Consider the following 13863-nt stretch of genomic DNA (forward strand, 5'->3'; position numbering starts at 1 on the left):
ACCCTAAGCAGCCAGGCTGGAGTGCCTGTTAGACTGGCACATTGTGGCTAGTGTGTGATTGACAAGCCCTAAGCAGCCAGGCTGGAGTGCCTGTTAGACTGGCACATTGTGACTAGTGTGTGATTGACAAGCCCTAAGCAGCCAGGCTGGAGTGCCTGTTAGACTGGCACATTGTGGCTAGTGTGTGATTGACAAGCCCTAAGCAGCCAGGCTGGAGTGCCTGTTAGACTGGCACATTGTGGCTAGTGTGTGATTGACAAGCCCTAAGCAGCCAGGCTGGAGTGCCTGTTAGACTGGCACATTGTGGCTAGTGTGTGATTGCCAAGCCTGCAGCACGTTACCTCCTCATAAAGCCTGAAGCTCTGATATTATCATGGTCTGACCACAGATCTCACATCACGCTATGGCAGGGCTGGGTGGCTGGCTGGGTGGGTGGCTGGGTGGCTGGGTGGGTGTGCAAGTGTATGTCATAATGGCTGTTTCTTTCAGTTCTATTTATTCTCTTGTTCAGTTTCCATAGTGTTGTTTCTGGCTTACAGACCGACTCGGCATCACTGTCGGAGGTCCGTACGGGCCGGGATTCAATCCCATCGCGCTTTTTTGTCTATGCACCTTTTAAATGCAATGTTCAACCAATGACAGGAGTTGATTGAATTGCTCCCAACTCAAACAATAAAATATGCACAAACAGACAGGCAGCAAGGAGAGAGAGAGAGAGGCAGCAAGGAGAGAGGCAGCAAGGAGAGAGAGAGAGAGTCAGGGCGGAGAGAGAGAGTCAGGACGGAGAAGGAGAGAGAGTCAGGGCGGAGAGAGAGAGAGAGAGAGAGAGAGAGAGAGAGAGAGAGAGAGAGAGTCAGGGCGGAGAGAGAGAGAGAGAGTCAGGGCGGAGAGAGAGAGAGAGAGAGAGTCAGGGCGGAGAGAGAGAGAGAGAGGTCAGGGCGAGAGAGAGAGAGAGAGAGAGAGTCAGGGCGGAGAGAGAGAGAGAGTCAGGGCGGAGAGAGAGAGAGAGAGTCAGGGCGGAGAGAGAGAGAGAGAGTCTGGGCGGAGAGAGAGAGAGTCAGGGCGGAGAGAGAGAGAGAGAGTCAGGGCGGAGAGAGAGAGAGAGAGTCAGGGCGGAGAGAGAGAGAGAGAGTCAGGGCGGAGAGAGAGAGAGATCAGGGCGGAGAGAGAGAGAGAGAGTCAGGGCGGAGAGAGAGAGAGAGAGTCAGGCGGAGAGAGAGAGAGAGAGTCAGGGCGGAGAGAGAGAGAGAGAGTCAGGGCGGAGAGAGAGAGAGAGACAGGGCGAGAGAGAGAGAGAGAGAGAGAGTCAGGGCGGAGAGAGAGAGAGAGAGTCAGGGCGGAGAGAGAGAGAGAGAGCAGGCGGAGAGAGAGAGAGAGAGAGAGAGAGAGTCAGGGCGGAGAGAGAGAGAGAGAGAGAGTCAGGGCGGAGAGAGAGAGAGAGAGAGTCAGGGCGGAGAGAGAGAGAGAGAGAGTCAGGGCGGAGAGAGAGAGAGAGTCAGGGCGGAGAGAGAGAGAGAGAGAGTCAGGGCGGAGAGAGAGAGAGAGAGTCAGGGCGGAGAGAGAGAGAGAGTCAGGGCGGAGAGAGAGAGAGAGTCAGGGCGGAGAGAGAGAGAGAGAAGCAGGACAAAGAGTTTAAAAATGATTTATTAAACCACCAATAAGAGAAAAACAGTGACAAACCCTGTTCACTGAACAATACAATAGGAAAAGAAAATACATTGTTTTTACAAAAACATTTTTACAAACATTAGGGTGCAATGGAAACAGAAACATCATCATAATGTTATTTGGTGTATCGGTCCCCTCTCATCATTATTAAGCCGTTAAGATAGCTGTCTCATTCGTCTCAGGGTAGAAGTGTTGATCTAGGATCAGTTTTGCCTTTTAGAACACAACTAATAAGATTACATGGACAGGTTGGGTCCTGGTCCTAGATCAGCTCTCATACTCAGACGCTTGACACACTGCCCCTAACCTAACAGTGTGCTTTAACACGAGCAGAAACTGGGGGAGGATGATTCAAGATACACTTCCTGACTGATTATTTTTTATAAGATTAATACATGTAACATAAATTAGGTCATAATTAGCTCCTCCCCATCAGCTGGTAATAAAACGATATAAAAAGTAAATAAAAACAGAATAGGAGGGTATCAGGGTTGGGGTCAGTTTCATTTGAATTCCAGTCAATTCAGAAGTAGACCGAAATTCCAATTCTCCTCAATGCTTTTCAATAAGGATAATGTGGAATTGGAATGTGATTTAGTTGCTGAACTGACTGGAATCTAAATGGAACTGACCCCAACCCTGGAGGGTACACCACCTTACCGTTTAACTGTCACACTGTCCTGTCTAGTATCCCGCTGGTGGTTGTTGACCACATCACGTCTTACACAGGGCCAACAGTGTGCTGTATGTGTGCAGGGTTTTGTTCCAGCCCACCACTAAAAAAACTAATGAAACTATTCTTCATGAATTAGTTGAATCAGCACAGCAGGTGTTTTCGTGCTGGGCGGGTGGAATACCCCGCAGCGCATCCCTGAACTATTCGCTCATCCATAATAACCCTGGTTACCCTGCATGGGAGCCTCTCTGAACACATCCATAATAACCCTGGTTACCCTGCATGGGAGCCTCTCTGAACACATCCATAATAACCCTGGTTACCCTGCATGGGAGCCTCTCTGAACACATCCATAATAACCCTGGTTACCCTGCATGGGAGCCTCTCTGAACACATCCATAATAACCCTGGTTACCCTGCATGGGAGCCTCTCTGAACACATCCATAATAACCCTGGTTACCCTGCATGGGAGCCTCTCTGAACACATACTATATTCTCCACCCTTTACGTTGTATGGACCAGGGTTGTATTCATTAGTGGACACCGTAGCAAACCGTTTTGAACAAGCGTTCAGGTATGACCCCTAACCGCCATATGACCCCTAACCGCCATATGACCCTGTTATCAATGTTAGTAGTGATGATTCATCTAAAGCTGATCAGGTTCCAAGAGAAAATCTTCTGCTAACAAACTCTGAGCTTTGGCTGAGTTCAGTTCAGTCCAGTGTGGCTTCAGTACAGCTGCCCTGTGTAGGGGGGAGGGAGGGAACAGAGGTGTGTCTAGTCCCTACGGTGAAGGGAGGATGGGATGGAGGGCAGAGGGTCTAGTCCCTACGGTGAAGGGAGGATGGGATGGAGGGCAGAGGGTCTAGTCCCTACGGTGAAGGGAGGATGGGATGGAGGTCAGAGGGTCTAGTCCCTACGGTGAAGGGAGGATGGGATGGAGGGCAGAGGGTCTAGTCCCTACGGTGAAGGGAGGATGGGATGGAGGTCAGAGGGTCTAGTCCCTACGGTGAAGGGAGGATGGGATGGAGGGCAGAGGGTCTAGTCCCTACGGTGAAGGGAGGATGGGATGGAGGTCAGAGGGTCTAGTCCCTACGGTGAAGGGAGGATGGGATGGAGGGCAGAGGGTCTAGTCCCTACGGTGAAGGGAGGATGGGATGGAGGTCAGAGGGTCTAGTCCCTACGGTGAAGGGAGGATGGGATGGAGGGCAGAGGGTCTAGTCCCTACGGTGAAGGGAGGATGGGATGGAGGGCAGAGGGTCTAGTCCCTACGGTGAAGGGAGGATGGGATGGAGGGCAGAGGGTCTAGTCCCTACGGTGAAGGGAGGATGGGATGGAGGGCAGAGGGTCTAGTCCCTACGGTGAAGGGAGGATGGGATGGAGGGCAGAGGGTCTAGTCCCTACGGTGAAGGGAGGATGGGATGGAGGGCAGAGGGTCTAGTCCCTACGGTGAAGGGAGGATGGGATGGAGGGCAGAGGGTCTAGTCCCTACGGTGAAGGGAGGATGGGATGGAGGGCAGAGGGTCTAGTCCCCTACGGTGAAGGGAGGATGGGATGGAGGGCAGAGGGTCTAGTCCCTACGGTGAAGGGAGGATGGGATGGAGGGCAGAGGGTCTAGTCCCTACGGTGAAGGGAGGATGGGATGGAGGGCAGAGGGTCTAGTCCCTACGGTGAAGGGAGGATGGGATGGAGGGCAGAGGGTCTAGTCCCTACGGTGAAGGGAGGATGGGATGGAGGGCAGAGGGTCTAGTCCCTACGGTGAAGGGAGGATGGGATGGAGGGCAGAGGGTCTAGTCCCTACGGTGAAGGGAGGATGGGATGGAGGTCAGAGGGTCTAGTCCCTACGGTGAAGGGAGGATGGGATGGAGGTCAGAGGGTCTAGTCCCTACGGTGAAGGGAGGATGGGATGGAGGGCAGAGGGTCTAGTCCCTACGGTGAAGGGAGGATGGGATGGAGGGCAGAGGGTCTAGTCCCTACGGTGAAGGGAGGATGGGATGGAGGGCAGAGGGTCTAGTCCCTACGGTGAAGGGAGGATGGGATGGAGGGCAGAGGGTCTAGTCCCTACGGTGAAGGGAGGATGGGATGGAGGGCAGAGGGTCTAGTCCCTACGGTGAAGGGAGGATGGGATGGAGGGCAGAGGGTCTAGTCCCTACGGTGAAGGGAGGATGGGATGGAGGGCAGAGGGTCTAGTCCCTACGGTGAAGGGAGGATGGGATGGAGGGCAGAGGGTCTAGTCCCTACGGTGAAGGGAGGATGGGATGGAGGGCAGAGGGTCTAGTCCCTACGGTGAAGGGAGGATGGGATGGAGGGCAGAGGGTCTAGTCCCTACGGTGAAGGGAGGATGGGATGGAGGTCAGAGGGTCTAGTCCCTACGGTGAAGGGAGGATGGGATGGAGGGCAGAGGGTCTAGTCCCTACGGTGAAGGGAGGATGGGATGGAGGGCAGAGGGTCTAGTCCCTACGGTGAAGGGAGGATGGGATGGAGGGCAGAGGGTCTAGTCCCTACGGTGAAGGGAGGATGGGATGGAGGGCAGAGGGTCTAGTCCCTACGGTGAAGGGAGGATGGGATGGAGGGCAGAGGGTCTAGTCCCTACGGTGAAGGGAGGATGGGATGGAGGGCAGAGGGTCTAGTCCCTACGGTGAAGGGAGGATGGGATGGAGGGCAGAGGGTCTAGTCCCTACGGTGAAGGGAGGATGGGATGGAGGGCAGAAGCCAGGAAGTGGTTCCTCTCCGTCAGGCTTTCCCTTCCCAGGCGTCGTCTCTCTGTTTAGCTGCCAGACGCTTCTGCTCTGAAAGACAGGACAGACAGACAGACAGGTTGATAGGAGAGTAAATCAACACTACTAGTAGTAGCCAATACCATCAACAAGACAAAGACTAGTTCCACTTTACAGGAGCAACATGTAATATATTAGCCATCATTTCTTCACGGTTTTGTGAAAGACACTTAGAGAAGTGCCAAAAGGCTCAGTACTGTTTCTTACCATATCATTATCCAGAACACACCTGTTGCAAGGATGTGAAGAAACGTATTGCTAATGTTTCTGTCAACCTCTTGAACAAGAACTAATCTTAACACAGGAAGTTGTACAAAACAGCCAGACTGGCTAGTCACGGTAAAAAAAAATCTACATTCGCAAGCGTTGGAAAAGGTATGTTTCTCTCTCGTGGAGTTGTATTCCTTTACTAGTACTGGTATTTCATGTACATTTGGCGCTAGTTACAGGATGAAATGTTCCACGTAGAACCTTTAAGTCAGCAGAGAGAACAGCTCCACAACACTCATGTTAACACAGGTGTGTAAGTACTGATGTGTCTGTGTAACTGATAGAGACACACACACAGACACACACACACACACACACACACATGTTCATGTCTTTAAATGTCAACTGTGAAGTCGTTTTTTGTCTGTAATGTATTTTTCGTATTGTGTCAGACCCCAGTAAGATCAGCTGTCTCCATTGGTGTCGGCTAACGGGGATCCTAATGAATCTAATAACCACACTGACGTCTACTGTATGAATCATAGACGACTGTATGTGATTACAGGATGTTACTGTATAAAAAGCACATCCCACCTTATAATAATATATTTTTGGGGGTTGAAAATACGTATTTTCTGGAAGAAAATACACATTTTTGGGGTTGAAAAGACATCTTTTCAAAGTCTTGTGCTCACTGGGCACCAGGGGGAGGGAACACTCAGAGCTTCACACTGAGACACAATGTCTACGATCACATAACATCCTGTAAGTTCACCTGAGAACAGTAGAGCACAACAGTTATCCATGCCAGAAAACAAAGTCAGCTCCTTGAGCAGCCATCCGTCCGGCTCCCTCCTGACCAGGTGAATGTATAGTATACTCCCTTATTGATGTCACCTGTTAAATCCACTTCAATCAGTGTAGATGAAGGGGAGGAGACAGGTTAAAGAAGGAGTTTTAAGCCTTGACACATGGATTGTGTATGTGTGTCATTCAGAGGGTGAATGGCAACACATACACAAAATATTTAAGTGCCTTTGGTAGTAGGTGTCAGCTGCTCCAGAGTGGACTGGTCCTTCTGGCTGTATGTATCCACTTATAAATCCTCTGGGAGTGGAAATATCACCAGAGTGGACTGGTCCTTCTGGCTGAATGTATCCACTTATAAATCCTCTGGGAGTGGAAATAAACAACAGGGAAATGATAGAGTAGAAGTTCTGCCCGGCAACACAGGGCGTGAGGAGAACAACTGAAGGAAACTTTTAGCCAGAGGGACGGGAGAGTGTGTGTGTCAGCTGTCTGACCAGAAACCAAACCAACCCTCTCAGGTTTCACACACACACACACACACACACACACACACACACACACACACACACACACACACACACACACACACACACGTCTCCTCTCTCTCTCTCAGTGAAAGAAGTCACCACCAGCAAACATCTAGTTGTCAGTTCTTCCTGACAATCTGTTCTATATTTGTATCTCGTCAGGACACTACTTTCCCCCCAATAGCTGGTCTTTGGAAGAAAGGCTACACTTAAAACAACATGACTGGAAGCTATTTCCAGGATGTGCAGTGTGTGTGCGTTTATGGAACACTAGATGAGAGCATTATCCTCAGACTCTCTGAGGCTGAGACTCTTCTTCGGGTTCATGGTCCTGAAAAGACATCACTGACAGAACACCACCCCCTAGTGGTAGCAACACTCTACGACAGCTTACTTTGACTGTCATACTAGTGATGTATATTAACCCTGGATTGCTACCTCTACGTATTGGCTAATTACTTGCTTTGAAGCCACCGGTCAGCCATGTTGGCACTCCCCAGAGGGATCAGTCCTCCATAGGAATGAATGGAATTCTACAATATTTTAATTAAAATGTTTCAAGGACAAAATTACATGTATTTAAATATTTTGTTGCTGTATTAGGGACAGAAAGATTAGTACACCATTTTTTTTATTTTTTATTCTATTCTTTTTATGTTCCTGTTCGAAGAATCTAATTTAAAAGTATGCATTAAGGTGTCTGTAATAGAATCTGCTTGTCAAAAAGTAATGTAGACATTAATAAATGCATTTCCATAGCGTCCATAGCTTCCAATATATATATATTTTACAATGCAGGAGTACCAAGACGGCTTTGCGGTGGCTTCAAAATAGCACCCCGTCAGTCATCCAGGGTTATCCCCATCATTGGTCGTACCCCATCAAAACCCCTTATTCTAAAAGAGTTTAAATAAATAGATCTAAAAACAACACCCCATAATGACAATGCAAAAACAATACAAAAATAAAAGGTTTTTAGACATTTTTGCAAATTGAAGAAATTGATGATTTTTTGTTTTTATATATACACATTTTAGAATAAGGCTGTAACGTAACAAAATGTTGAAAAAGCCAAGGGATCTGAATACTTTCTGAATGCACTGGATAGCTTCAAAATATGGTTAAAGTGATCAGTCTGATGTCATGGATGGTCAGTCCTTGCATACATAGCTGTCTCCAGCCCCAACCCTCAGCCGTTTACCAAAACAAGTGGCGGGGTCACCTCTGTTGTTATTATTACTTGAATTCCAGATTGCCCCTTTAATCACGTACCTCTGGCATCTTGCAGTTTTTTTCTCTCTGCTTCCCGGTGCTCTTTGCTCTGGGGACTCTTGACGCCCAGCGCCCCCATCACCAGCCTGCGGGCCAACACTGCACTGGTCTGGGGGCGCTCCTTAGTAGGGAGCAGGTAGTCTGGAGGACGAGAGGAGGGACAGTGTTGAGGGAATGAAAGTCAAAGAGAATACACAATAGGTGACAAGAAAAGGAGAAGCAGGGTAGAATAAAGGAAGAGAATGAAATGAGGTGAAGGAGAGAGAATACAGGAGATATGAGAGAGAGAGAGAGAGAATACAGGAGATATGAGAGAGAATGCAGGAGATACACTGAGGGAAAAAAATATTTGATCCCCTGCTGATTTTGTACGTTTGCCCACTTACAAAGAAATGATCAGTCTATAATTTTAATGGTAGGTTTATTTGAACAGTGAGAGACAGAATAACAGCAAAAAAATCCAGAAAAACACATGTCAAAAATGTTATAAATTGATTTGCATTTTAATGAGGGAAATAAGCATTTGACCCCTCTGCAAAACATGACTTAGTACTTGGTGGCAAAACCCTTGTTGGCAATCACAGAGGTCAGACGTTTCTTGTAGTTGGCCACCAGGTTTGCACACATCTCAGGAGGGATTTTGTCCCACTCCTCTTTGCAGATCTTGTCCCAAGTCATTAAGGTTTCGAGGCTGACGTTTGGCAACTCAAACCTTCAGCTCCCTCCACAGATTTTCTATGGGATTAAGGTCTGGAGACTGGCTAGGCCACTCCAGGACCTTAATGTGCTTCTTCTTGAGCCACTCCTTTGTTGCCTTGGCCGTGTGTTTTGGGTCATTGTCATGCTGGAATACCCATCACCGACCCATTTTCAATGCCCTGGCTGAGGGAAGGAGGTTCTCACCCAAGATTTGACGGTACACGGCTCCGTCCATTGCCCCTTTGATGCGGTGAAGTTGTCCTGTCCCCTTAGCAGAAAAACACCCCCAAAGCATAATGTTTCCACCTGCATGTTTGACGGTGGGGATGGTGTTCTTGGGGTCATAGGCAGGATTCCTCCTCCTCCAAGCACGGCGAGTTGAGTTGATGCCAAAGAGCTCCATTTTGGTCTCATCTGACCACAACACTTTCACCCAGTTGTCCTCTGAATCATTCAGATGTTCATTGGCAAACTTCAGACGGTCATGTATATGTGCTTTCTTGAGCAGGGGGACCTTGCGGGCGCTGCAGGATTTCAGTCCTTCACGGCGTAGTGTGTTACCAATTGTTTTCTTGGTGACTATGGTCCCAGCTGCCTTGAGATCATTGACAAGATCCTCCCGTGTAGTTCTGGGCTGATTCCTCACCGTTCTCATGATCATTGCAACTCCACGAGGTGAGATCTTGCATGAAGCCCCTAGGCCGAGGGAGATTGACAGTTCTTTTGTGTTTCTTCCATTTGCGAATAATCGCCCCAACTGTTGTCACCTTCTCCCCAAGCGCTTGGCGATGGTCTTGTAGCCCATTCCAGCCTTGTGTAGGTCTACAATCTTGTCCCTGACATCCTTGGAGAGCTCTTTAGTCTTGGCCATGGTGGAGAGTTTGGAATCTGATTGATTGATTGCTTCTGTGGACAGGTGTATTTTATACAGGTAACAAACTGAGATTAGGAGCACTACCTTTAAGGGTGTGCTCCTAATCTCAGCTCGTTACCTGTATAAAAAAGACACCTGGGAGCCAGAAATCTTTCTGATTGAGAGGGGGTCAAATACTTATTTCCCTCATTAAAACGCAAATCAATTTATAACATTTTTGACATGGGTTTTTCTGGATTTTTTTGTTGTTATTCTGTCTCTCACTGTTCAAATAAACCTACCATTAAAATTATAGACTGATCATTTTTTTGTCAGTGGGCAAACGTACAAAATCAGCAGGGGATCAAATACTTTTTTCCCTCACTCTATGAGCGAGAATATATAGGAGATATGAGAGAGAGAACACAGGAGATATGAGACAGAGAACACAGGAGATACGAGACAGAGAGAACACAGGAGATACGAGACAGAGAGAACACAGGAGATACGAGACAGAGAGAACACAGGAGATATGACACAGAGAGACAGACAGACAGAGGAAGAGAAAACGGGTCAAAGATGAAGGAGTTCCAGAAATACTCAGAGTCAGATAATGGAGGATACAGGAAAGGATGGACAGATGAATGAAAGAGAGGATAGTCAGTACCTGAGCAGCTGCGAGCCTTGGCCCTGGTGGTGACGGAGGCTTTAGCCAGAGACCTGACCTTCAACAGCGGGTGTTTGGTCCTCAGAGCCTCTCGAGCTGACACACACACACACACATACACACGCGCACGCACGCAGACACACGTGAGCAATGACCCACGTGCACAGACAGAAAGAGAGAGAGAGTTCAGTTGCTAAATGTTTACCTCAGATGTTGACTGAGAAGTCAGCTCTACTATTAAAACACGTTGACCACTGCTTCATTTGACCATCCAAACATCTTCAGTAGAGTTTGACAGAAGAGAGACACGCAGTGCTTTAGATAAGGTATGAAACATGTTCAGCTGTATCCCTCACCTGTGATGAGGTGTGTGAATAAATGATTGTGTCGGACAGAGCTACCAGAGTCTATGGCTTTTCCTTTCCTTTATAAAAGCTGTGTGACTCACCTGCTATGGGGCTGTTGAAGAGAGCCAGGGCGTGAGTATCGTCCACAAACTGGATGTCAAAGCCTCTCTGCCTACACACACACACACACAAAAACACCTTCAGCATCTCATCACTAGCACACACTGTAGACGGAGCTTCGGCTGCCCCTTCGACGAGACGGAGCTTCGGCTGCCCCTTCGACGAGACGGAGCTTCGGCTGCCCCTTCGACGAGACGGAGCTTCGGCTGCCCCTTCGACGAGACGGAGCTTCGGCTGCCCCTTCGACGAGACGGAGCTTCGGCTGCCCCTTCGACGAGACGGAGCTTCGGCTGCCCCTTCGACGAGACGGAGCTTCGGCTGCCCCTTCGACGAGACGGAGCTTCGGCTGCCCCTTCGACGAGACGGAGCTTCGGCTGCCCCTTCGACGAGACGGAGCTTCGGCTGCCCCTTCGACGAGACGGAGCTTCGGCTGCCACTTCGACGAGACGGAGCTTCGGCTGCCCCTTCGACGAGACGGAGCACCGGGGGTAGCCGAGATGGAGCATCGGCTGCCCCTCGACGAGACGGAGCTTCGGCTGCCCCTCGACGAGACGGAGCACCGGGGGTAGCCGAGACGGAGCACCAGCTTCACTGTGTATTGATAGGGACTAGGGTGGAATGAGATTTGACGGAACCTCAGGACTCCTAAAAAGACAGTAAAGGCTGCTACGTACTGGTAGGCCTGGAAGGATTTGACCAGGTCTTCAGTCTTAAACTCTGTGGGGAAGTCGTAGATTTCTATGATGTTAGACAGCTCATCCTCCCTGAGCTCAGCGTCACCGTCCCCCTCTCTGTCCTGATCCAAGCTGTAGTAGTCAAACCTGGCCTCCTGCACCGGCCGCTTCTTCCTGCCCTGCTTTATGGCCAGCTGAGAGGAGGGGGGGCAGAGAGAGAGAGAGGCAGAGACAGAGAGAGAGGCAGAGAGAGAGAGGCAGAGAGAGAGAGGCAGAGAGGGTGAGCGAGAGAGAGAGAGAGAGAGGGTGAGCGAGAGAGAGAGAGAGAGAGGGTGAGCGAGAGAGAGAGAGAGAGAGGGTGAGCGAGAGAGAGAGAGGGTGAGCGAGAGAGAGAGAGAGAGAGAGGGTGAGCGAGAGAGAGAGAGAGAGGGAGGGTGAGCGAGAGAGAGAGAGAGAGGGTGAGCGAGAGAGAGGGTGAGCGAGAGAGGGAGAGAGAGGGTGAGCGAGAGAGAGAGAGAGAGGGTGAGCGAGAGAGGGTGAGCGAGAGAGAGAGAGAGAGGTGAGCGAGAGAGAGAGAGAGAGGGTGAGCGAGAGAGAGAGAGAGAGGGTGAGCGAGAGAGAGGGTGAGCGAGAGAGAGAGAGAGAGGGTGAGCGAGAGAGAGAGAGAGAGGGTGAGCGAGAGAGAGAGAGAGAGGGTGAGCGAGAGAGAGAGAGAGAGGGTGAGCGAGAGAGAGAGAGAGAGGGTGAGCGAGAGAGAGAGAGAGAGGGTGAGCGAGAGAGAGAGAGAGAGGGTGAGCGAGAGAGAGGGTGAGCGAGAGGGTGAGCGAGAGAGAGGGTGAGCGAGAGAGAGAGAGAGAGGGTGAGCGAGAGAGAGAGAGAGGGTGAGCGAGAGAGAGAGAGAGGGTGAGCGAGAGAGAGAGAGAGGGTGAGCGAGAGAGAGAGAGAGGGTGAGCGAGAGAGAGAGAGGGTGAGCGAGAGAGAGAGAGAGGGTGAGCGAGAGAGAGAGAGGGTGAGCGAGAGAGAGAGAGGGTGAGCGAGAGCGAGAGAGGGTGAGCGAGAGAGAGAGAGGGTGAGCGAGAGAGAGATGGTAAGAGTGTGAAAGTGTGAGAGAGAGAGGGTGAGAGAGAGGGTAAGAGTGTGAAAGTGTGAGAGAGAGAGAGAGGGTGAGAGAGATAATAATTTTGTTTACTAGTCTCCTAACGATTTCCAACTATAGACAGAACAGTAGATGTGTAAATAACAGCATTGCAGCAATAGTACCACTAATAAGTAGCAAACGTGTAGCAGACATACACTGAGTGTTATAGCAGTATTCTGGGGATGCAGACAGAGAGACAGACTCACCTCCTGACAGACAGGGACAGACACAGGTAGACAGACTCACCTCCCCAAATAGACATACAGACAGACAGACAGGCAGACTGACAGACTCCACTCTATTCAAACCGACTGGCAGACTCACCTCCTCAAACAGACATACAGACAGGCAGCCTCACCTCCTCTAGCACATGGGGGTCCAAACACTCTCCTTCGTCATCAAAGAGAGCATCCCAGCTCTCCTCCTCTTCCTGAGACCCTGCCTCCAGCCCCTCCCGGGATCCCCCTTCTCTCTCAGAGGGAGAACTCTTGCTCCCCGTCTCCAGTCGCGAACCCACATCTCCATCTCCTCCCTGGTTGGCTGTAGCAGCCTGTCGGTCATTCTGTGTCCCCGCGTCGCCTCCTCCTCCTTCTACCGTCTCCTCCAGTTTGGCCTCACCGTTTAGGACTCCATTCCCCTCTCCTCCCGTCTTCCCTCCTTTGTCCTTCTTGTTCTTGGCATTCTTTCGGGCTTTGTCCGTGTAGCGAGGCCTGCGCTTTGGTTTGCCGTCTCCCTGGGTTTGGGCCTTATCTTTGGGGCCGTCCTGCTTCTTCTTGGGTTGGTAGAGGGGCTTGTCTGGCATCTTGGAGCAGGACGCGGAGGGCTGGGGTTGGGCGCAGTCCTCATGAGGTTGTTCCCCCTCCATCACCATACAACTGTCCTACATGGAAGAGAAAGGAAGAGGAACAAATCATTAAGGATGAATCCCAAATGGCAGCCGTTATACCTATGATAGGTTAATTGAGTAGCTAGGCCCCTCTCTCCAATTCTCTTTAGTTAATTCGCATAAGCCCCCTCAGTCATTTAATAGCTATCACGCATGCGCCATGGTACTTGGAACCATTCAAACTGCATGTACAAATCTTACAACTATACTGTACTAAATTAAAAACAAGTCCAAACTGGTTAACTACATTCTCTGCTAATTCGTTGTCATTAACGGGGTGTTTGAGTGATAAATTAGACTTGGCTGCGTTATGCAGCAGTATGCATCCAGTTTAACTAGCAATAACCCGAATACACCTAACACATAATGCACTGTAGAGCAAGACATTCTATACAATTATTTCCTTAAAATCATAAACGTATAAGCATTAGCAAAATACCTTAATCTGTAGCTTCTCACTTGGCTAGATATCAACCGAACAACAAACCGCCGGATGTTTAGAATTAGAAGGGGGAAAACTGTCGCATGTATATGAC

The 13863-nt window shown here is 49.8% G+C and overlaps 1 protein-coding gene across 3 annotated transcripts; it reads right to left on the minus strand.

The window, feature by feature from the left end:
- Window positions 1-1626: 1626 nt before the first annotated feature.
- LOC106592042 (coiled-coil domain-containing protein R3HCC1L) lies at window positions 1627-13855 on the minus strand. 3 transcript variants are annotated; one of them, XM_045709274.1, is made up of 7 exons: window positions 13767-13855; window positions 12800-13321; window positions 11304-11497; window positions 10611-10681; window positions 10163-10258; window positions 7944-8084; window positions 1627-5136 (listed from the first exon to the last, which is right to left on the minus strand). In XM_045709274.1, exons 2-7 carry the CDS (start codon window positions 13310-13312, stop codon window positions 5081-5083), a joined length of 1071 nt encoding a protein of 356 aa, XP_045565230.1. In that variant the 5' UTR covers window positions 13313-13321; window positions 13767-13855; the 3' UTR covers window positions 1627-5080. The 3 variants fall into 3 exon arrangements, with proteins under 3 accessions (XP_045565230.1, XP_045565231.1, XP_045565232.1); XM_045709275.1 differs by having other exon boundaries at window positions 12800-13316; window positions 13767-13840; XM_045709276.1 differs by lacking the exon at window positions 13767-13855 and having other exon boundaries at window positions 1627-5131.
- Between the last annotated feature and the right edge of the window lie 8 nt (window positions 13856-13863).

Source organism: Salmo salar, chromosome ssa02 (assembly GCF_905237065.1).
Source record: "Salmo salar chromosome ssa02, Ssal_v3.1, whole genome shotgun sequence".
Taxonomy (NCBI): Eukaryota; Metazoa; Chordata; class Actinopteri; order Salmoniformes; family Salmonidae; genus Salmo; species Salmo salar.